Genomic DNA, 24,845 nt, shown 5'->3' with positions numbered 1-24,845 from the left:
ACATTTAGTTATAGCTAGCTTCACACTGTCGTGACTTCAACTTTGACTTTGACATTAGTGTTTCAGATTTTTAGAAACATATTTGTTCAAATTTCAAGCTGACACGTGAATTAGTTTAAAACTGATATTAAACGATTATTATTTTTTGGACCAGTGAAATTAATTAAGAAAAATGAGTACCATTGTCGAAAAAATCGCGGCTATAGAAGCCGAGGTAAGGATATTAATTCAAAAATGGATTAAAATGTTCCTAACCTCTGACCGGTTTTTAGATGGCCAGAACTCAAAAAAATAAAGCAACAGCAGGACATTTGGGACTTTTAAAGGCACGTTTAGCAAAACTTCGGAGAGAACTAATTACTCCAAAAGGTGGTGGTGGAGGTACAGGCGAAGGTTTTGATGTAGCTAAAACTGGAGATGCACGAGTAGGGTTTGTAGGTTTTCCATCGGTGGGAAAAAGTACTTTACTAAGTAATTTAGCTGGTGTGTATTCTGAAGTAGCTGCCTATGAATTCACAACACTGACAACTGTGCCTGGTTGCATTAAATATAAGGGAGCAAAAATACAGGTACTCTAATGTAAAATATTGTCATCTACATAGTCTTTTTGTTTTAGTTACTGCCACTCTATCCATATACTAATTATTCATTTTTGAAAATATAACAATTTTGCTGTGTTTAGAGATATTTATAAACTTGTGTTGAGTGCTTTATGAATCATATTATGTCCCCTAGTGAACCTTGGACACAGTTCACACAGTCAGTTACAACACAGTCGATATAGCCACACCGTTAGTATAATATGAGGTTTATTTGTCTTCTTATGCAGCGAAGCTGTTACTTGTATGTATAAAGCAACCTTTACAAGATCAATATTATTGAAGCAATATGATTGACGAATAAATGGTGAAAAAACAGTAGCGCTGACATGACTCAATAATATTGATCTACAATGTGTCCACGGTTGGGGTGCCCAAGAGGAAAAACTTTTTTATGTTCAGTTTTAGCGAAAAATGTCATTCTTGATAAAAAGTTTTGCTCGCTCTAAAACACCATAAAACGAAATAAAATAATTCAAGTTTTTTAAATCCTGCTTAATTTTGTAGCCAATTTTATGTAAATTCCTATAAATTTTTGCACTAAGTTCGAAATCGTAACAATAATCTAGTGTTGCCAAGCCACAATGTAGTTTAGCAACTGTCAAGTAAATTGAAATTACTGTTTACCTGATAATTTGAAAGTATCAAGTAAATTGATGCAGTAGGGTGTATTTCGGAGCCAAATACCCTCACTGACTGCACTACTAGGTTAAACTGGCATGCATAAGTCTAAATTATAACATACATGAGGGTGTTTGTTACGAATACATGTGAAGGGTACAGGCAAAGAAGGTGCTATGTCAATTTTTTCAGAAAATGAGTTTCTGGGTTCCTCTGTTAGCCAGCGATCTCGACTACCATTCTATAAATCAATCACAGTGATGAATGTGTTCAGTTCGGAATAACATGTTTTAATTTCTCTAGTCAGGCTGAGAAGGTGAAAACAAGTCCGTACGGTCCCAGCAAAAAAGTGCTATGTCATGTTGTGTACACGTAGGCTGATGCCATCACTGTAATTCCAGCAAATTTAGTAAATAAACGGGTTTTCGTCAGTGCATAAATAATTACAAACACCAGAGTCTTAACCTTTAAAACCATTTTTCTTGAAACTTATTATTTTGACATAGCACCTTCTTTGCCTGTACCCTTCATGTGTGATCAGGTTAATATTTATTTATTTTCAACAGGTTGCTGACCAATATGATTAACAATTAAAAGAAATTTTCAGTGTATAGGTACTTATCTAAAAAAATGTTTTCAATGTCAATGTGTGCTAATTAAAAATACAATAAAACAAAATAGAATATAAACATCAGAAACTTAATTACATAATCTAGATTTTCGCATCACAATGAAGACTACCTATTCCACAACCACTCAAATAATCACATGCCTGATACCAGAAATGAATTCGGCCATCAGTGCAAAAAATCTAGATCTAGGTGAATATTTGCCCATCTTATCATTCCGTTGTAAAACGAAACAAGAGCCATCTTATATTTCAGTTTGTTCAGAGAGTGCCATAAGCACTCTAACTGGTTTCGAACCTTGTTAGGTTCTCATCAGAGAGTGCATGTATGACTTGTAGGCTCCCTTAATGAAATAATATGGGCTTCATTTTCGTAACTGTATTTATTGAACATAAACATTCCTTACACATAAACAATAAAAATGAATATTAACGTAAAATGTCAAACTGCCATAATCGTAATCAAACATAAAAGTCATTAAAGTGAGGTTATATTCCTCTTCTTTTTCTCACTTCTAATTTGAGTGACAAGTGACCATCAGGCTGTCAGTGGCGCGAAATTCAAATAAAGGACCACACTATCTCTGAACAAACTGAAACAAATCAGGCTACTAATAACGTTATTTCGTTGTGAACCGATACTAGCAGCCAGATTTGTTTCAGTTTGTTCAGAGATCACTCTGATAAGAACCTAATAAGGTTCAAAACCGGTTAGAGTCCTTATGGCGCTCTCTGAATGAACTGAAATATAAGACGGCTCTTGTTTCGTTTTACAACGGAATGATTATTTATTTCTATTAGTTTTGCTCCTAGCTGAGTATGCAGGACCATTTTTCGTTGAAATTTTACCGTTTTAGCGTTCTTTCCTCCGTTAATTTGTTGGTTTGCAAATTTTAGAAACCACGAAGGTGTTACCAGAAAATTGGTTCCAATAAAGTTTTATTTTTGATATTATTTTAATTTTAATAAAAATAAAACTTTCGCTTAAATTAATTATCACTTGAAACTAACATTTGTATTTTGTTAGTTGCTAGATCTTCCTGGTATCATTGAAGGTGCCAAAGATGGTAAAGGTAGAGGTAGGCAAGTAATAGCAGTAGCAAGAACATGCAGTTTAATCTTTTTGTGCCTGGACGTGTTAAAGCCACTGGGACATAAAAAATTAATTGAGCATGAATTGGAAGGCTTCGGCTTAAGATTGAACAAACAACCTCCTAACATATATTTTCGGAAAAAAGACAAAGGAGGAGTTAATCTTAACTGTATGGTACCGCAATCTGAACTTGACTCGGATACTGTGAAAAGTATCCTGTCTGAGTACAAAATTCATAATGCTGATGTTACTTTGAAATATGATGCCACCAGTGATGATCTCATAGATGTTATTGAAGGCAACAGAATTTATGTCCCGTGCATTTATATATTAAATAAAATAGGTAAGTGAATTTATCAAAACACTATTTTATCACCAATTTTTTAATTGTAGAATCCATTAATGTAAATGAATGTTTGATGAACATGAATGCATAGATTTGAAATGTATTGTGTCCAAATTTCTTTGCTACTAGTCTAAAGGAACATCCATAAACTATGTCATAAAACATTTGGATTTTTTTATACCCTCCATCACTTTGTCGTAAAGCATCATTTAAAGTCAAGGCCCTCCCTCATAATTCCCACCCCCCCTTTACAGTGATTTTTTTTAAATTCAATGGTATTTTTGGATTTATTAAAATCAACTATAAAACTATGTACAATGTATCATAACAAGAATTATAATTAATTAAGATTGATAATTCACTTGAAAATAATTTAAATAAATAAAAAAATATATAAACACAGTATTTAGGGAAATCATTAAACAACTAGCCAACAGCAGATATGCACCCACCAACCAATTGGAAGAAGTATTACACATGGAGATATACACATCGTCACAGGAACAAGTCAAAAGATAGCATAAATATTTCTTTTTGTGAGTCTCAGCACTACCAGAAGACGCACAGGATATAAAGCTCAATGATTTGTTACTTGAGCCTAAGAACAGCAACTGAGTTAACCCTCTCATGCATAATTTTAAGGAAATTTTTTTTTCTTGGAATAATTATTTTATTGCGAAATATTAAAAATTAACAATTAGAAAATAAACTTACGTGCATAGAAATCGGCCCACCTAAAAATTTGGTCATTTTTGAAGTCTCGTATTTCCTAAACCTGTTGGCCGATTTAAGTGATTTTTTTAATATGTTAGAGCAGTGGTTCTTAATCTTTTTGAGTCATGTACCACAAAATACTTTTTAATATTTTTGGTACCACCTAACTGAAATAACTACCTATCTAGATAGGTAATCTAATTAACTGTAATAGTGGTGATTTTGACAGTTTTGCGTTTTGTGTACCACCGCAAATAATGATATGTACCACCAGTGGTACATGTACCACAGATTGAGAACCGCTGTGTTAGAGCCTTATTCTTCAACAATATGGCTGTAATAATATTATTGCTAAACAGGTAAGTGTTATTTTATACCGGGTGTAACAATGATAGTGTGTTTTTTCCTCAAAGTTCGAAACACCCTGTGGAATATTCTAGCGTATATAAAATATTGAGATTAAAACTCAACTGTAGCCTTAGGCTTTCTTAACATTTTGCTTTTTGATTCATTTGCTTACGTTGGATAATAAAAAAGTTAGGCATTTTAACAACTAGCAACGTTCTTCATCAATACAGGGTGTTTCTTAAATAAGTGCGACAAACTTTAAGGGGTAATTCTGCATGAAAAAATAATGACCGTTAGGTTTATAATCATATGTTCGCAAATGCTTCGTTTCAGAAATACGGGATGTTGAATTTGTTCATACAATCTGACGATTGCTCTAAATCCGCATGATATATACAAATGAAATTGGGTAGGTTTGAAGAGGTAATTATTGCGCATTTTTTGGCATACAGTTAAGAATTTTATATTCGCCATTGGCGTGCATACGGGAAATATGACCGGGTAATATGACCCGTATGCACGCCAATGGTGAATATAAAATTCTTAAGTGCATGTCAAATATGCGCAATAACTACCTCTTAAAACCCACCAAATTTCATTTGCATATCTTAACCGGTTTTAGAGCAGTAAATAAATCGTCAGTTTGTAAAAAAAAATTCAACATCCCGTATCTCAAAAACGAAGCATTTGCGGACATATGTTTATAAATGAAACGGTCATTATTTTTTATGCAGAATTTCCCCTTAAAGTTTGTCGAACTTATTTAGAAACACCCTGTATTGATGAAGAACGTTGCTAGTTGTTAAAATACCTAACTTTTTTATTATCCAACGTATGCGAATGAATTAAAAGCAAAATGTTAAGAAAACCTAAGGCTACAGTTGAGTTTTAATTTCAATATTTTATATATGCTAGCGCTAGAATATTCCACAAGGTGGAACTTTGAGGAAAAAACACACTATCATTGTTACACGCGGTATAAAATAACACTTACCTGTTTAGCAATAATGTTATTACAGCGATATTGTTGAAGAATAAGGCTATAACATATTAAAAAAATCACTTTAATAAAAATATACTAAGTGTAAAAAAAGAATGTGTGTACTTTGTATGCACGTAAGAAGTTATACTTCTATTATAATGATTTCAACGAAATCAATATACTTTAAACAGTTTATTTATATTTTATTTAAATATTAAACTAATTTTTTAATACTTACTACTTTCCAAAAATTTTTATTAAAACAATACCAAAAATTAAAAAAATAAAAGAATAAAACACATTGAAAAATGAAACAAAGAAATGATTCCTGAACAATAATTGTTGACAAAAATTTTAACTAAATACGTATTTTCTGAAAAAAAAAATATAATAAATATACTTACAATCATAAAATGTATAAAAAAATAAAAATTTGCATTGGGGATTGAACCTGCGTCTATCAGGTTGTAGATTTTGAACTCATAGCATGCAGAATTTAGCTACAGAGACATATGAATAATGTGGGAAGATATAGCAACTAAACGTTTCAAACTTTTTTGACAGTTGCTTGTGGAATTCTTGTGGAATTAAAATACAACAAAATATAGACTAAAAAAGCAATATATTAGATGAAGACTGGTATAAATTTTGTTGTTAATCAAATTATGTAAATTAAAGCATTTACCTACTAGCTAGGTACATTTTCCAAATAGGTATGTAATTTTTTATTACAATACTGAAACTTGCTTAATTATAAACCAAATCAAACCATAAATCAAAATTATAAACTTGCTTTTTGTTTCTGTCCTCACAACAATAAAAAGTAATATACACACAATTTGTTTACCCATAACCATTGACATATTAGTAAAATAACCGACATATTGAACACTTGTTGACAGGTCATTGTAATTACCCAACCAGAAGACGTATAACGTTTAAGCTGTGCCCAGGACCAAGACTTTTGATGAATTCGCGTACATATAAATTTACTCCCAACCCGCCTAAAGAAGTATAACTTCAAAAACATGAAATTTTTTTCTTAAAACCTAAAAAATATTCCGTCTACTCTAGTGGTCACTATGCACTTGCGGAATCGCGGAAGCGTCAGTTACTGGTATGAAAATGTTCAAAGCACGATGGACACAGCGGCTCGTTGTACCTTTTGCAGATGTATTTTGTTGTTTTTTTGCAAGCTTTAGAGTGACATCTTCGACATTTTAATCAGAATCCAAGTCTAAACCTTCGGGTAAATCATAAATAATGTCATCATTGTCAATACCTATAAGGTCTTCATTTTCTGGTAAACATAAAGGTGTTTTATCCGTATTGTCGTCTTCATCGGCAAAAAGTACTTTCTGAAACAGAATAAAGTTTCCCATTGAAGAAGTACTATTATGCCAATAAATAAAATTTATTTATTTCTACTAAAATAATATAGTTAAGTACATAAAAAAGGCCCTCGAAAATCCCTAAATAAATAATAAATCTTTGACAAGAAAATAACAAAAAATATGTGAACAAGAAACCTACTACCCATCTGAAAATTATACTTATAAAACATACCACAAGAGTGGAATTCTAAGTTACATATTGCATGATGTCCACTCTAGTGGACGTAACTTCAAGGTAATATTTTCAGTGAGTTTTTCAATTCTTTTGAAATTATAACAATAAAGGCTAATTGTGTAAAATACATAATTCAGTAAAAAAATATTTTCTTACCTTTTTTTGTGCTTTTCCGTAGAAACTACGGACACTTATTTCAGGCAATTCACAGGTGACCATCGCGGTCATGTGACTATTTATAGATACTAACATAAACAAACTTTGACTTTCAAAATAAATATTATAGATAGCGGTAGTAGTTACTTGATTAGAGTCCACTGAAAGGGATTTCATGCATTTCGCACAAGTTTCATAGAACTAAAATATATTTTTTGGAGTTAAAAAATCTGTCCACTGGAGTGGACTCAATGCATGAGAGAGTTGATCAAACTGCTCTTGCGGAGAGCCTGAAGAAAGGAAAAGTTCTCCAAAGAATGGAAAATGGGATTTAAAGATGCTAAAAAAGTATACCTAAAGATATTTCGAAAACTGGAGAGGAATCACACTTCTGAATAACATAAATAAATTAGCATCAATAAGTGTGAAATCATAACAAATACAGATGAGGGCATCACAATGAGTATCGGACAAGATGGAATAGAACAAGTTCACGATTATATATGGGATATAAATTTTCACGACAGAAATGGTACAAAATGTTCACTTTAAAACTCGAAAAATTGAATGCCTGTGCGTTTCAAATTATCGTCTAATATGCTACGGTACTATATTCTACCATATTCTAGGCTCAGCTTGAATCAGGTACTGGATGGAAGGAGAAAGCCGTCGTTCGAACTCATTGTCGGATGGTAGAAAATTCTGCAGACATTCTGACGCACTCTGACGTATTTTCTCGATGATTTTATCCTGGCCGCGAACAATGGGACTGATTTTAGGCGGTAGGGACGAGCGGAGTAACAATATGATCATTTTATCTGTTACTATCATTTATTACAAATCCGACTCGAAGGACCAAATGGACGATTCGATGTAAATATCAGGTTCGAATTGTTTTCTAATGCCCTGTGTCAGTTTCTTCTAGATCGATGATGATAAATAAATGTTTGAAGTCGTGGAGTAAAAAATATGGTTTTATTGACATCTACTGATTATTACACTATAGTTGTTGGTCAGGAAACTTTCTATAATAGACTGCGCTCAAAACCCAAATTTATAATTTCACAAATAATGTATCCATCAACACAGAGGTTAATGCATCCATCCTAATAACAAACTTTGAACTCTGAGCTTACAATACAATTTAATCGAGGACGTTATTGCAACATTTAAGAAGTTCAGTTAGAAAATATATTATGTGGCAATTTATTAAGTTTGCAGGTAGAATGGACTCTAATTATTAAAATATTACTCGATATGTTTCACAATGTTTCAATTATACACTGTGAAACTATAAAAGTTTATGAAGTTAAGAATAATGTGAGATTACAAATTAATGTATTCATTTGTGATTGAACATAACGTCGGTATAATTCTATTTTATCACTAAGGCCATTACTAATATTATTATCTGAAATTTAGTCATAATAATGGATCTTTTTAAAATGCTTTCATTTTTTAGATCAGATCAGCATTGAAGAATTGGATGTAATATACAAAATACCTCATTGTGTACCAATATCTGCACATCACAGGTGGAATTTCGATGATCTATTGGAAAAGATGTGGGAATATTTGAAATTAGTGAGGATGTACGTATCATGATTTTTTTATTAGGATTATTACATTTATACAGTGATGAGCGCGCTAGTAACCGGCAAAATAACGCAAAAGATGGAAAACATAATACATTGTGAATAAAAAGAGATGAATCTAGTAGACGTCAGTGTGCGTCTAGAGAGTGTAGCCAAGGTCTATTTTAAAAACTGATTAGCTCCGCCATTTTCAGGTTTTATTTCCGTTTTAATGTGGAAGGGGTTTCTACTTTAAAATTTATAATATATGTCTGAATTGCCGATATAAATGTGTCAGATTAAATTAAATTATTAAAAGAATTTTTTACTAAGCAACAGCATTTTTGTTTAATTTCTTAATATTTTGTATTTTGACAACGACATCCGATGTGGATGTCGAAACGTTAATAAAATCATTTTTTAGTTTAACTATGACTTTTTCCCATTTAGAATAGTTAATTACAAAAAATGCCAAGAGGAAATAGTTCCAGAACATGTTTTTTTGCTGAAAAATTAACATATTTAAATACAGTAAAACCTGTCAGTAACGGCCACTAAAAATGAAAGAACTATTGGCCAATATAGAAAGGTGGCCGCTATTGCCAGTTTTTGTAGTGTACATATAATTGGTTTGGGAAATTTTTAAACTGGCCGTTAGGACAGGTGGCCGTTAACACAGGTTTTACTGTAACTCGAAAAGTATTAACTTAGTGAATAAATGCTATAGAACAAAAGTTACTTAGAATTAGTTAGTTTATCCATTTGCGGACTTATTTTGAACATATATTTTTTCACACCCGAGAAGGGGCGAAACTCACCCCAGGAGAAAAACACATCGGCACAATATCACTTTTCTTCATTGACATGTTACCTATGTTTATGCCAAATTTCATGTTAATCTAAGCAGTCTTCAAAATTTGTAGGTTTTGCAACTTTTTCCGTCAAAGAACGTACTATTTACTTACTTTTTTTATTTGTATAATATATTCTCTTATTGCTTTTGTATTCTTTAGTTACACAAAACCTAAAGGACAACTGCCGGACTATAATTCACCCATTGTTTTACATTCGGAACATACATCGGTTGAAGATTTTTGTAATAAGCTGCATAGGAGTATTGCCAAGGAATTTAAATAGTAAGTAGTTTCTTTAGTATGCATTATGTTTCATATTTATACTTGTATTAAGATTGTTCAAATGAAAAGGTACGAAACGACACTGATTATAAATGAAGTCTATATTCAAAGTATTCACCATCGGCCTAAGCACAACGATCCCCTTGATTAACCAGCAGAAGACGCCCAAGGATTCCTTGTTCCCAGAATTCCTGTGGCCGTGATGAGACTCAGTCTCTCACAGCGTCCTTCAATTCGTCGTCTGAGGTGAAACGAGATTTTTTTTAGGGGACCGAACACATGGAAATCGCAGGACGACATGTCCTGCGTAGGGCGCATGGTCAAGCTGCTCCTTTGCTGCCGGAGGGGTATGAAGCCTACCCCTACTGTACCGAGCAGCTGGATTCGCATCACCAGACGACCGTAGATGCGCCTCACAATATGTGGAGAAGTTCAGGTAAACTTTCGATGAAAGGCACCAATTATACGGGTTTGACGAACCGCCAGGAACCAGCCGACTTAAATCAAGGAAAAGGTTTACGAGAAATGTCAGCGTTGAACCACCCGAACTGTTCCCTCTACATCCAGAACGACCTAATGGAATGAACCTGGACTGGAGAACCTATTGGCGAACACTCAACCGCATACGCACAGGTGTTGCCTCTATAAAACCGAACCTCATTAAATGGGGCATCGAGGCAGATAACGACGCACTTTGTGAATGTGGGGAAATACAGAACGTGGAGAATCTGAGAGTATACAGACTTTGCCCATCACAATGCATCCTCGATGATTTATGACTCGCAAATACAAAGGGTGTAGACGTAGCCCGATACTGGGCAGAAAACTGTAGCCTGATCCAGACACGAAAAAGTAAAGAAAGTAAGCTGACGATCTTTGCCGGTGATTGCCCGGCCAGATCGTTTATCAACCAAGCTCTCACGGTCTGCACGAAAACGGGCATTCAATTTTCTCACTGGTTTATCGTACACATAGTCTTCCCCGTATATGTTCACCATCCGACGATCAATAGCGGCCGGTTTAATACCTTCCACCATTAAAAACCTAATAAGGCGTCGCGCGTCGCTGCTCCTCAATCGTCGAATTTTGCATTGTGAACGCCATGGTGTCCTCACACGAACTGCCGCGTCAATAGGACGGCGCACGTGGTTCCATATGCTTAAAACGTGGTCATGAGGTAAAATAAAAAGTCCCTATTTAGGGATTTTCATGTTTGCAGTTGTTTTCTCATACTATCGTAGAGTGGTAATGCGCAGGTATAAAGATCAGACCGGATCTATTCTTATTCATAACTTCGGGACAAGTGAGCCATGTACGACCTTATTTTGGCCGGCAGTGAAAGTAAAAAAGAACGCGTATATTGAAAACGTTGTAAAATGTTTTGTAGTTTATTGCTGTAAAGCAGATTCTTCTTTTTCAAGTATGTATTAATGTAAGATAAAAGTTGACTAAAGATTTGATAACAATAAATGCATAAAATTTGTTAATCTATAAACACTAAAAATATACTTGAAATAATCAAAATTTCGTAAAAATACATTCAAACAGTACATAATTCTGCGATTAATGTTTATTAATTTCAAAATGTACATTCACAAGATACAGAATCACAATGGTTTATCTGCCTGTAACTGCCGCGCCGTTGCATTTCTGGCAGTTTTTTGAATACAAAAGTGTTGACTGACGCATTTTGCATGATTCTGGCGATTGTTGCGAAGTATAGGCGGTTGTACATAAGTAATACTCGTAGGTTCTGAATAGTGTACTTCAAAAAGGAAATGTATTGGTATACAGCCCTTTCAAAAGGCGCTTATATATAATATACAATTTCAACAAAATATGAGTTTAAAATAACATTTTCGAATGTCTTTCGGCAATATAGGATCCGCCATTTTGTTTTTCAAAAAATGTTGGATTTGTAATAAACGACCTTAAACTACCAAATTTGTCGAATAATTTTGCGTTTTGATTGATATTTTCAATTTTTTTCCGCCATGTTGGATCCGCCATTTTGTTTTTCAAAAAAAATAATGTCAGATTCGTAATCAGCGGTACCAAAAACCCTTGAGTACGAAAGTAATTCCGAAGTATATGAACAATATACGCTTTTAAAGGTTCATGACCACCTTTTCGGCATTTGGAACCACAGTGCTATAAGAGCTTTTACTCTCTCCTACGCATGCGGGCGCCCGGGCTTTGTCCCGATCGAACCCAAAAGCTACTTGATGTCTCACTACGTTATTGTTATCCCATAGCGGCATAGCCAAATATGTTTGCGGTTACGTTGTTACGACGTTTCGTACCTTTTCATTTGAACGGCCTAATACTTTTACATTAATGCCAGTATTGACGAATACAGATAGAAGTCCTTTGGTTTAAAATTTCTTAAGATTTTTGCAACAATACCTGAGTTGAACACCAGGAAGTTGCCTTACAAAATTTTTTTTAAAAATTATTTACAAGTTATAGTTGCACAATTAGTTTTAGTCTGGGCAGATTATCGGAGAATATGCCATTTTTGGGAAAACTTATTTACCAGCAATTTTATTGCTGCAGTCGAATCTTATGATTGTATATATTAATAATATAGGTATGCAAAGTCCGCAGATAGTGTGCTACTTTTTTTATAAACAAAGTGGCGCCCGAAAATCGTGTTTTTTTTTTCAATTTTTGCTCTATAACTCCAAAGATCTTAACTTTACACCAAAAGCACCCAAATAAAAATTCACCGTAATTAAATGCTGCGTAGAGATTTGTTTTTCCCGATTTACTTGGACGAAAATTTTCCCTGGAAAATTCGGGTTTTTCCAACAAAATCTTTAATTTTCAACTAAAATTTTAGGTCAGTAATAATTGTTTATCAATAATTAAATAACTTGGTAATATAAAAGCTCTTTTCGTATAGATTATAATTCCAGAAGCCGATGGAAACTGAATGAATGAATGAACAGTTTAGCAACAATTGAATTGTTAATTAAAAATTTACGGTCGCTTTAATAACCACAATAATTATGATACCTAAGAATAACTATGATTTTTGTATAAAAAGGCACTGTACCTATCTAAAGTACTTTACAGAATTGAAATTGGACTATTTAAGCGGCCTCAATAATATTTTAAAATTATTAACAATTTTTTGGCTTATAAACAAATAGAATATTTCGGGAAATATTAAATTAAATTAAATCATGAAAACGGTATTGGAAAAAAAGCGGCAGGACGCTTCTTTTAAAAGAAAAAACGTTTAATTGTAATGAGTGGTTCCTAAGATACAACCGGCCACAGTTGACCGAAATTTACGGCAAAGATATAAACAATAGGATCATAATTTTCAAACCATCACCTTTTTGATAATACTATCGATAATACAACCTGAGATACAACCGGTCAAAATTGACCGAAATTTACGGCAAAGATATAAACAATATGATCATAATTTTCAAACCATCACCTTTTTATTTTTATCCTCTTTCTTCACACCAATTTTCAGATCTTTAAAATATTCACAACATATATTATTATAATAAAAACTATCGATATTACGAGTGAAAATTGACAAAAATAACAAAATTCCAATCAAAAATTAGGTTGGAGAAAATGTAATCCCAAAGTTCAAAATCGGTAAACGTTAAAAAATGCATTTTCTCGGCTTCCCATGGAGCAATTTTCTTCATTCTTTTTTTGTTCCCAAGTAACTGGAGTAGAGCCATATTATAACTAACGCATTATTAAGTGTCAAACTTGCTTTTGTTTTGTTATAATAAATTAATTTATTGATTATAACAAAAATTTTTAATTTGTTTAAATAAAGATTGTTTAAATAATTATACAGCTTTCAAATGAGAATATTTGGGTTTTTAACTGTAAAAGGTACACTTGTAGTAAGTTTACCTAAAAAAAGTCTACAACTGGAAAAAATATGTAGTATTATTTTCTTATAAACAAATTAATCTATTATAATAAAACAAAAGCAAGTTTGACATTTAATAATGCGTTATTTAGATGGCTCAACTCGAGTTACTAGGGATATATATATATATATATATATATATATATATATATATATATATATATATATAGTGATTTTTTGAATAACGGCAATTCGGTCAGATGAAATAAAACTCTATTTGTTCTAGGTCTCAATATTTCGTCACTATTTGGTGACTTCTTCAGGAGAAAACTGTAAATTTATTAAGATTAGATATGGACAAAAGACAAAACATTTTATTACTTACAACTATAAGAGTGATAATTTAAATTCGTTTAACATATTATATTGAACATTGACTTGAGAAATGACTGATGTTATTTTTAATTATTTATATGGGAAATAAGCCACAATTAAAATGAAAAAAATAATTTTATTAACGTTTCGACGCCCAAATCGGGTGCCGTTGTCAAAATACAAAATATTACTGTAATATTTTGTATTTTGACAACGGCACCCGATTTGGGCGTCGAAACGTTAATAAAATTATTTTTTTCATTTTAATTGTGGCTTATTTCCCATATAAATAATTAATCATAAAAATGCCACAAGGAAATAGCTTCAGAACAACATGATGTTATTTTGACATATATTTGGGAGTTATGGTAACTGCAATATATTTTATGTTAATAGAATGGTGTCTAATATTGAAAAAAATTTTTAGTGAATACGTCAAATACCAGTCTTACACTAACTCATTACGTACCATCATTTACATTTTATAGTCAATTTAAAATACTTTAAGTCCTTTTTGATTTGTCTACTATTACCTTTCCACCTTAAAATTTCGCAAATACTTTCTCTGGTTTACTTTGACGTATTCACTAAAAAAATTTTTTTTCAATATTAGACACCATTCTATTAACATAAAATATATTGCAGTTACCATAACTCCCAAATATATGTCAAAATAACATCAGTCATTTCTCAAGTCAATGTTCAATATAATATGTTAAACGAATTTAAATTATCACTCTTATAGTTGTAAGTAATGAAATGTTTTGTCTTTTGTCCATATCTAATCTTAATAAATTTACAGTTTTCTCCTGAAGAAGTCACCAAATAGTGACGAAATATTGAGACCTAGAACAAATAGAGTTTTATTTCATCTGACCGAATTGCCGTTATTCAAAAAATCACTATTTAACACAGTACGGTCGAAAATATTTGTACAAATATATATATATATAATATACACACACCCAAACTTATATGGAATCATCTGATATTTCTTACTATTCCGTGCGAATTTAAAAAAACGAAGACACGAAGTCAAACAATATTTATTTTAAAGCTGTTTAATAACAAATACATAACAATTAAATAAAACAATAAAGTATTTTACAAACAAATTGAAAGTAGTTGTTTTAAAGTCAATAGCATACAAAATTTCAACGTAAAACGAATAATGTTTAACTTGTTTTTATTTATTTTTTTTTTATTTTGTGGTAGTCAGTGTTATCACCTCTAGTCCTTATGAAAGCTTCAGTTTGCGTGAGCACGCTCCCAATCAAATTATCAACATTTTGTTGTGGTAGGTTGCTCCATCCTTTAAAAGCAGCTTGTACTAGCCGTGCGGGTTTTGTGGATTATTCCGGCGAGCTCTAATTTTTCTTTTAAGTATATCCCACAAATCCTCTATAGGATTAAGCTCGGGTGAGCAAGCAGGCCACTCCAAACAAGTGATATCTTCTGCTCAATGATGTCTGTAGTCACTCTAATGGTATGTAGAGGTCCATTATCATGCAATAAAATTAAATTTTCTCCTGTTTCACCTCTCCAGAGCCTGACTACAGGTTATCAACATACCTGTGGGCAGTTAAAGTTGATTGGATGAGAATTAAAGGAGTTCTTTTACGGATCACAATTCCTCTCCAGAACATTACACTTCCCCTTGTATATTTGTAAACAGATCTGACAGTTTTTGTTCTTGCTTGTCTTCCTCGACTTCTAAGTACACGATTTCATGGGTCATCTCACTTTCCATCTGATAACATTAAATCCTGACTGTTTTTGAAAATATCACATTTTGTTAATTACCAATATTCCAGTTTTGGTGGTGAAGACACCAATTTAGGCGATCAATCTTGTGCTTCCTGCATAACTCGGGAACCCATAACTGTCTCCTGCTGTATACTTCTTGGTACGAACTTTTCTTCTTATCGTTTCAACTGAAACAGTTACACCTGTAGCTTCCAAAAGCTGCCTTTGGAGCTGCAGGTGAGAAATGGTTGGATGTCTTTCAGCTGATTAGACAACTAACGATCGTGGAGTGCCGTTATTACCTTTGGCTACTTTCCCTTGCATTATTTTTGAGATTTCCTAGTTCCTGTTACCTAGCAAATGTTTTGGACAGAACGCCCCGTATTACGCCTAGCTCTGCAGCTATGTCCATCTGAGAACATTACTTTCTTTACAAGACCAATAATCTTTCCTCGTTGTAAGTTCTATAACCCCACATGAGGCATACTTTCGTTTTTAGACGCAAAAGTTAGTTTATTTATTTTCGTTCAACTTGCAACTCAAGCAAATAATCTATACCGTACCGGGCTGTACTATCCGATTGTCTTATATATTTGTTTATTTTCAATAAAAACCTTTAATCTTCGCAACAATAACAAGTTTTTTTAAAAGAAATAAATATTACTTTGAAATACATGGTGATTCCATATAAGTTTGGGTGTGTGTATGTTATGAGTATTTTAAAGATATGAAAATCGGTGTGGAGAAAGAGGGCAAAACTAAAAAGGTGATGGTTTGAAAATTATGATCCTATTGTTTATATCTTTGCCGTAAATGCCGGTAAACTTTGACCGATTGTATCTCAGGAACCACTAATCACAATTAAACGTTTTTTCTTTTAAAAGAAGCGTCCTGCCGCTTTTTTTCAATACCGTTTTCATAACTTAATTTAATTGAATATTTTCCGAGATATTCTAATTGTTTATAAGCCAAATAATTGTTTATAATTTTAAAATATTCCTGAGGCCGCTTAAATAGTCCAATTTCAATTCTGTTAGATAGCTGCAGTGTCTTTTTACACAAAAAGTTATTCTTATGTATCATAATTATTGTGGTTATTATAGGGACCGTAAATTTTTAATTAACAATTCAATTGTTGCTAAACTGTTAATTAAATTTCCATGGGTTTCTGGAATTATAATCTATACAAAAAGAGCTTTTATATTACCAAGTTATTTAATTATTGATAAACAATTACTTATCTAAAATTTTAGTTGAAAATTAAAGAGTTTGTTGGAAAAACCCGCATTTTCCGGGGATATTTTTCGTCGAAGTAAATCGGGAAAAACACCTCTCTATGCAGAATTTAATTACGGTGACTTTTATTTGGGTGTTTTTGATGTAAAGTTAAAATCTTTGGAGTTATAGAGCAAAAATTGAAAAAACACGATTTTCGGGCCCCATTTTGTTTATAAAAAAGTAGCACACTATCTGCGGACTTTGAATACCTATATTATTAATATATACAATCATAAGATTCGATTCCAGTAATAAAATTGCTGGTAAATAACTTTTCCTTGTATTTTGCTAATTAGCCCAGAGTAAATTGTCTCTCCTCTCTCTCCTCTCCTATGGCGCTACAGCCCAAGTCGGGCCCTGGCCTCCCCCAGCATCCGCCTCCAAGTATCTGTCTCTGGCTGCTCTCCTCCAGTTGTCCACCCTCAATATCTCTTCCACCCTATCTAGCGGAACTATGGTGGGACTAGAGATTGCAATTGCTGGATCCAGCATCCAGCAATCCAGTTGGATCCAGCGCTTTTTTTCACATGCTGCATTCTCTGCAGGCGAGTGGTCAATAATCAATGAGTTAATCGCCACTTTTAACCGGCTGTAGAAGCTCTTTACATAATAGAGTTCACTTTGATAACGCCGACACAACCATGAAATTTGTCTTAGACAAACTAAATAGCCAGGACTCTAGCCTTAGTGCCGATCTATCGGAAGCACTACGCAACAGAATCACGGAACGGCGTCTCTATGAGATTACAGGTACATTAGTGTATTTACAAAATCAAAAAAAGTATGACGAAGGACTAAACAATCCTGGTTACTTCCCCTTGCCGAAAAAGAATGCAATGCCACAAGAGATGAAAAATTTGTTGATTCGTATAAATAAACAAGTAACTGTGGAACCAGTGCAAGAGATAATGGAAGAGATGGGCCAACTAATCCGGAGCCTGTGAATTTTACTTTGGAACAAGAACTTGAGATTAAATTGAAACGAGAAAGAGCAAACATTTATAGCCAAAAAACTGATTCTCAAAAAGATTACGTAAATTTTGGAAATAAGGATATGGCTGTTTATGTGCCCGAAAGAATGAAAGACGATCTTTTGTCGATGGTCTATGACTATTTGATGACCTTAAAACCCACCAGCACAGAGGCCGAAAGGGCTTTCTCCGCAACCGGCTATATGTGCAGTCTGTGCGAAGTTGTTAAGGCCTATGCTTTTAAGGTATCACTTACATAAAACTAAATAATTCATGTTTCTGTTGTTTAGAAATTTAGCATACAGACAAAAAATAAACATTAAAATCGTGTTTTTATTTTGATTCCACATTTTGCTGGATTCAGGCCAATCTTGCAAAAATCCAGCTGGATTGAAAATGCTGCTGGATTGCAATCTCTAGGTGGGACGTCACCATCATCGGCCAGTAGGAAGACCAATTAAGAGGTGGATAGACGTAGTGAGAACCGAAAGAGATCGGCAAATTGTCACATAATTTAAATTGTCATAATTGAGCCCATCAGAATCAAAACCTGCTAAATCCTAAATTTTTCGTTCTGCTAAATCCAAACTACAAGTACAAATTTCTGAAGATGTAAGGGGCATGCAGAAAAATGAAAAATTTGTGTGCCATTGTACGATATTTAATGATCCCCCTTTGATTGAGAAATGCCGGATACTTTTTGGAAAATTTACATTTTTAATGTTTTTTTAGTCTCCTGACAAAATTTCACAACATGGATCTATCAGGTTTTGATTCTATAGGCCTCAATGTGAAGTTAACCTTCTGGAGAAATTGCGATCAAAATATCGCAAAAAAAGTGTCAACAGGGTTTAACTCTTTTAGGGGCGACGGCGACGGTACCCAATAAAAATAATTGTACCACAAAAAAATTCACTGAACTGGGCAGTGGCACATGTGTCGTACCGCATTTACATTGATTTTCTCTAATCCGTCCAAATAAAGTAAGAGTTGCTGTAGCATTTCTGCCCCTGAAAAAGTTAATAATAAATTAACGCGTTGTCTGACAGTGCGTCAAATTTACAAGCAAGTGTTGACACTATGTATATGTATTGTTGCAAAGAAGATTAGGGAAATTGGTGAATTTCATTTAGCGCTTATAATTTATGGAAACAATGAGTTTTTTAACATTTTTTGTAAACATGTGGATGATTTCCATGGACGTTGTGTCATCTTTCATATGCATCTGTAGATATAATGTGACATTTTTGACACCAATTTTTTGTCACAACTCGTTATTTTAAACAACTCTTCGTGTAACTTTGCGTCGATTTATATACGATTTCACTAATTTTGAGTCATTTTTACTAAACTTTCGGTCCTTCAAAACCGGAACTAAAGATTCAAGCTCGACGTTTTAATACCCTTCGATTGATATGTCACATGTACTATTTCTGCGACTATAATATGGCACTTACGATTAGAACTTTTTAACCGGAAATTATATAAAAACCAAAAGTATACATTTGTTTTCACTTGTCATTCTATCTGTTTTAATAACGGGGGAGTTATATTCGCGGACAGACAGTCATGAAACCGGAAGTATATATTTGTTCTCGTCGTGCTAAGGCTCGTCGAATAATATATCGCTTGTACTAATCCGGGGACTTTAAAACAGTACTTCCGGTTTCATTTCTAAAACCGAAAGTCCCAGTTTAAATTTCTGCTTTAGTACCATCCTTGGGTTATAAGCTTTCATTCGACACCTCATTTGTCATTCTACGTGCTATTTCACATTATAAGATTTTTAAACGTGCGAGGGATTTCTCGTGCCGTAGTTTTGTCGCACTTGTCCTTTTCACACAATAAGAATTGAGTCGCACGAAGGTTATTTGTGGAATCTTGGATTAGCTCATACAATCTATGTAATAAACTATTCTAAATGGGAAATAAGCCACAAATGAACTAAAAAAATGATTTTATTAACGTTTCGACATCCGATTTGGGCGTCAAAACGTTAATAAAATTATTTTTTTAGTTAAATTGTGGCTTATTTCCCCTTTAGACTAGTTTATTATAAAAATTCCTCAAGGAAACAGCTTCAGAACAACATTACAATCTATGTTTTTCATGTACAGAATTTAAAAGACCCTCTGTCATCCATTCATTTTTAAATGTTGTTCCCCTCGTTTTAAATGTTGTTTTTAGATAATTTCACACAAGACGTGACCGCCGCCCTACTCTAGTTTTCACCGAGTTGTTTACCCTATAAACTAAATATAATTTCGTAGAATAAAAGGTATATTTCATATGGAGCTAAATCAAATTATAGGTTTACTTTATTGTCGAAGAAAGAGAAATAAGAGGAACCGAATTCATTGGGTCCATCCTATTAACACAAAAAGATACGATTTATATATTTTTATATTCACACATATTGATGGAACACCCTCTATACTCAACGTTAATTGCAACTATGTAAAATAAAGTTTATTATAATATACTTAGCAGTTTTAATTACTGTTGTTATCAGTAACATATGTAATTAATTTTGCTGTACATACTTATAAAATGTGTTTTTTTCTTTATCACCTAATTCGTCAAATTAATTCATTCAAATTAATTCGTGCACTGTGCACGGCATACGCCATTCCAAGCATTTCTCGTCAAGTTTCTATCTTTATATATTTCTATTGTTTTGTCCCAATGAACAGGTCTCGCTTCAGCTTCAATTATTGTTATTAATATTTCACTATCAATCTGAGATATCATAATTACTCTGGGCTAATTAGCAAAATACAAGGAAAAGTTATTTACCAGCAATTTTATTGCTGGAATCGAATCTTATTATTGTATGTATTAATAATATAGATATGCAAAGTCCGCAGATAGTGTGCTACTTTTTTTATAAACAAAATGGCGCCCGAAAATCGTGTTTTTTTCAATTTTTGCTCTATAACTCCACAGATTTCAACTTTAGACCAAAAACACCCAAATAAAAATTCACCGCAATTAAATTCTGCATAGAGACGTGTTTTTTCCGATTTACTTCGACGAAACTTTCCCCGGAAAAAGCGGGTTTTTCCAACAAAATCTTTAATTTTCAACTAAACTTTTAGATAAGTAGTTGTTAATCAATAATTAAATAACTTGGTAACGTAAAAGCCCTTTCCGTATATATTATAATTTCAGAAGCCGATGGAAATTGAATGAAGAGTTTAGCAACAATTGAAATGTTAATTAAAAATTTACGGTCGCTATAATAACGACAATAATTATGATGCATAAGAATAACTATTATTTTTTCATAAAAAGACACTATACGTATCTAATGTACTTTACAGAATTGAAATTGGACTATTTAGGCGGCCTCAGGAATATTTTAAAATTATAAACAATTTTTTGGCTTATAAACAAATAGAATATCTCGGGAAATATTAAACTAAATTAAATTGTGAAAACGGTATTCGAAAGACAGCGGCAGGGCGCTTCTTTTAAAAGAAAAAACGTTTAATTATGACGAGTGGTTCCTGAGATACAACCGGTCAAAGTTGACCGAAATTTACGGCAAAGATATAAACAATAGTATCATAATTTTCAAACCATCACCTTTTTATTTTTGTCCTCTTTCTCCACACCAATTTTCATATCTTTAAAATCCTCATAACATATATTATTATAATAAAAACTATCGATAATACGTGTGAAAATTGCCAAAAATAGCAAAATTCCAATCAAAAATTAGGTTGGAGAAAATGTAACCCTCAAAGTTCAAAATCGGTATACGTTAACAAAATGCATTTTCTCGGCTTCCCATGGAGCAATTTCCTTCATTCTTTTTTTGTTCCCAAGTAACTCGAGTAGAGCCATCGAACTAACGCATTATTAAATGTCAAACTTGCTTTTGTTTTGTTATAATAGATTAATAATAATAGATTATAATAGATTAATTTATAAGAAGAGAAAATTAAATATTTTTTCCAGTTGTAGGCTTTTTTTAGATAAACTTACTACAAGTGTACCTTTTAAAGTTAAAAACATAAATATTCTCATTTGAAAGCTGTATAATTATTTAAACAATTTTTATTTAAACAAATTAAAATATTGTGTTATAATAAATAAATAAATTTATTATAACAAAACAAAAGCAAGTTTGACATTTAATAATGCGTTAGTTCGATGGCTCTACTCGAGTTACTTGGGAACAAAAAAAGAATGAAGGAAATTGCTCCATGGGAAGCCGAGAAAATGCATTTTGTTAACGTATACCGATTTTGAACTTTGAGGGTTACATTTTCTCCAACCTAATTTTTGATTGGAATTTTGCTATTTTTGGCAATTTTCACACGTATTATCGATAGTTTTTATTATAATAATATATGTTATGAGGATTTTAAAGATATGAAAATTGGTGTGGAGAAAGAGGACAAAAATAAAAAGGTGATGGTTTGAAAATTATGATACTATTGTTTATATCTTTGCCGTAAATTTCGGTCAACTTTGACCGGTTGTATCTCAGGAACCACTCGTCATAATTAAACGTTTTTTCTTTTAAAAGAAGCGCCCTGCCGCTGTCTTTCGAATACCGTTTTCACAATTTAATTTAGTTTAATATTTCCCGAGATATTCTATTTGTTTATAAGCCAAAAAATTGTTTATAATTTTAAAATATTCCTGAGGCCGCCTAAATAGTCCAATTTCAATTCTGTAAAGTACATTAGATACGTATAGTGTCTTTTTATGAAAAAATAATAGTTATTCTTATGCATCATAATTATTGTCGTTATTATAGCGACCGTAAATTTTTAATTAACATTTCAATTGTTGCTAAACTCTTCATTCAATTTCCATCGGCTTCTGAAATTATAATATATACGGAAAGGGCTTTTACGTTACCAAGTTATTTAATTATTGATTAACAACTACTTATCTAAAAGTTTAGTTGAAAATTAAAGATTTTGTTGGAAAAACCCGCTTTTTCCGGGGAAAGTTTCGTCGAAGTAAATCGGAAAAAACACGTCTCTATGCAGAATTTAATTGCGGTGAATTTTTATTTGGGTGTTTTTGGTCTAAAGTTAAAATCTTTAGAGTTATAGAGCAAAAATTGAAGGAACACGATTTTCGGGCGCCATTTTGTTTATAAAAAAAGTAGCACACTATCTGCGGACTTTGCATATCTGTATTATTAATATATACAATCATAAGATTCGATTCCAGCAATAAAATTGCTGGTAAACAACTTTTCCCAAAAATGGCCTATTCTCCGATAATCAGCCCAGACTAAATATAAAATATATGCACCTACTTTAAACAGCCACAAAGTGTAAATGAAAATAATGTACCAAACAACCAAAGAAACTACCTTCATGCGACTGAACGACAGTATCATATGAAAGGATGCATTAAGTGCCCTATGCTACTGGGTGCGTAAAGACGGCACGGCTGCCGTCTGTTGTTGTAAGCGAGGGACGACATAAACACGGCAACTTCACCGAACGTTTCAACACCGTCTAGTGAGAAAGGCTCCATATGATTACATGCGCCACCATTGGAATGTCGTCGTGCGTTCTAACCCTCGCACGTTTAAATTCTTATAATGTGAAACATTGATATAAAATCTGGTATAATGACGGAGAAGTTGTGTTTACGGACGGACGAGGAAAATTCAACGTTTTCACATTTTTTCAAAATTGGATGAAAACAATAAAATTAAATCTAATCGAATTGAATCGAACCGAATATAATCGAATCTATAAAAAGTATTCACTTCTGTCGGCACTCCGCATGTGCCACACTCTAATTTTTTTATATTATTTCCTTGTTCTCAATTGTATTTATATTTGAATTTTTCTTTTTAGTGCTCTTGTTTGGGGATCATCGGTCAAGCATCAACCACAAAAAGTAGGATTAGACCATGTGTTGTGCGATGAAGATGTTGTACAGATTGTTAAGAAAGTTTAAAGTGTGTTTGCCTCTTACTAACGTTGAATCGCGATTACAAAACATATTTATATTAAGTATAATATGAACAACACTAGTGATATACTTGTTTTAAAACAATAAAATTATTTTTGTGAAAATTTTGACATTTTACCTAGGTGTATCATGTACATTTTACAGTTTAGATTATACTTATTTGCTGGATATTTTCGTAGTTTAAATGTTTTTAACTACTTAAATAAACTAACAATATACCATGACTGTGTTGGTTTTATTGTAATAAGCTTTATTGTCGTTACAACTTTCATTGCAGGATCAGCGGTTCAGTTATTAGTTCAGAGAAATAAGGATTTTCTCAGGACATTCAAAGATCCAGGTAGCTGACTACTTTTTTAGTTATTGTAGACCTATAGGAAGATAACCTACCTGTTTCCCGCCTAGAGTTCGCGTCCGTTTTTTAATTAATAACAATTTAGGTCAAAAATTGCGATTTTTCTCGATTTTTTGCACCCCATTAAAAAGCTAAATCGTTGACATAAGATTACAAAATTTTATTTTTTAAAACATTGAAAAAGCTTCAAAATGCCGATTTTTTAATGTTAAAAGTCAAGCTGTTGCTTCGCAAATTGCAAAATTAATGAAAATCGATATTTGTTAACTTTTACTAAATTTAACTTAGAATTTTAGGGTTTCGCCCAAAGTTGGGTATATTGGTACTTAACAAACCCTCAAAATTTGAGACCGATCCATTAATTAGTTTAAAAGTTATTCTATTTGTTTATCCCAGAGACCTTTATTTTGCAATAACATAAGACAGAAAATAATGGACATAGGGCAATTCTGAGTATGCCAAATGAAAGTAGAAGACTGATAGTATCAAAATGTATTAAAAAAAGATAAAAAAATTAATTAATATAATCAAAAATCCTAATGCCAAATT

At 32.6% G+C, this 24,845-nt stretch overlaps 1 protein-coding gene across 1 annotated transcript; it reads left to right on the top strand.

Annotated features, from left to right (window-relative positions):
* Positions 1-40: 40 nt before the first annotated feature.
* On the top strand, positions 41-24,165 carry LOC126880434 (GTP-binding protein 128up). Its single transcript, XM_050644289.1, has 6 exons — positions 41-214; positions 273-569; positions 2,876-3,284; positions 8,519-8,648; positions 9,644-9,766; positions 23,824-24,165. The coding sequence occupies exons 1-6, from the start codon at positions 173-175 to the stop codon at positions 23,924-23,926; spliced, it is 1,104 nt and encodes a 367-aa protein (XP_050500246.1). The 5' UTR covers positions 41-172; the 3' UTR covers positions 23,927-24,165.
* Positions 24,166-24,845: the final 680 nt, after the last annotated feature.

The sequence above is a fragment of the Diabrotica virgifera genome, chromosome 2 (genome assembly GCF_917563875.1).
Source record: "Diabrotica virgifera virgifera chromosome 2, PGI_DIABVI_V3a".
NCBI classification, from domain to species: Eukaryota; Metazoa; Arthropoda; class Insecta; order Coleoptera; family Chrysomelidae; genus Diabrotica; species Diabrotica virgifera.
The sequence above is the reverse complement of the archived record's forward strand: the minus strand, read 5'-3'. Positions and strand labels throughout refer to the sequence as shown.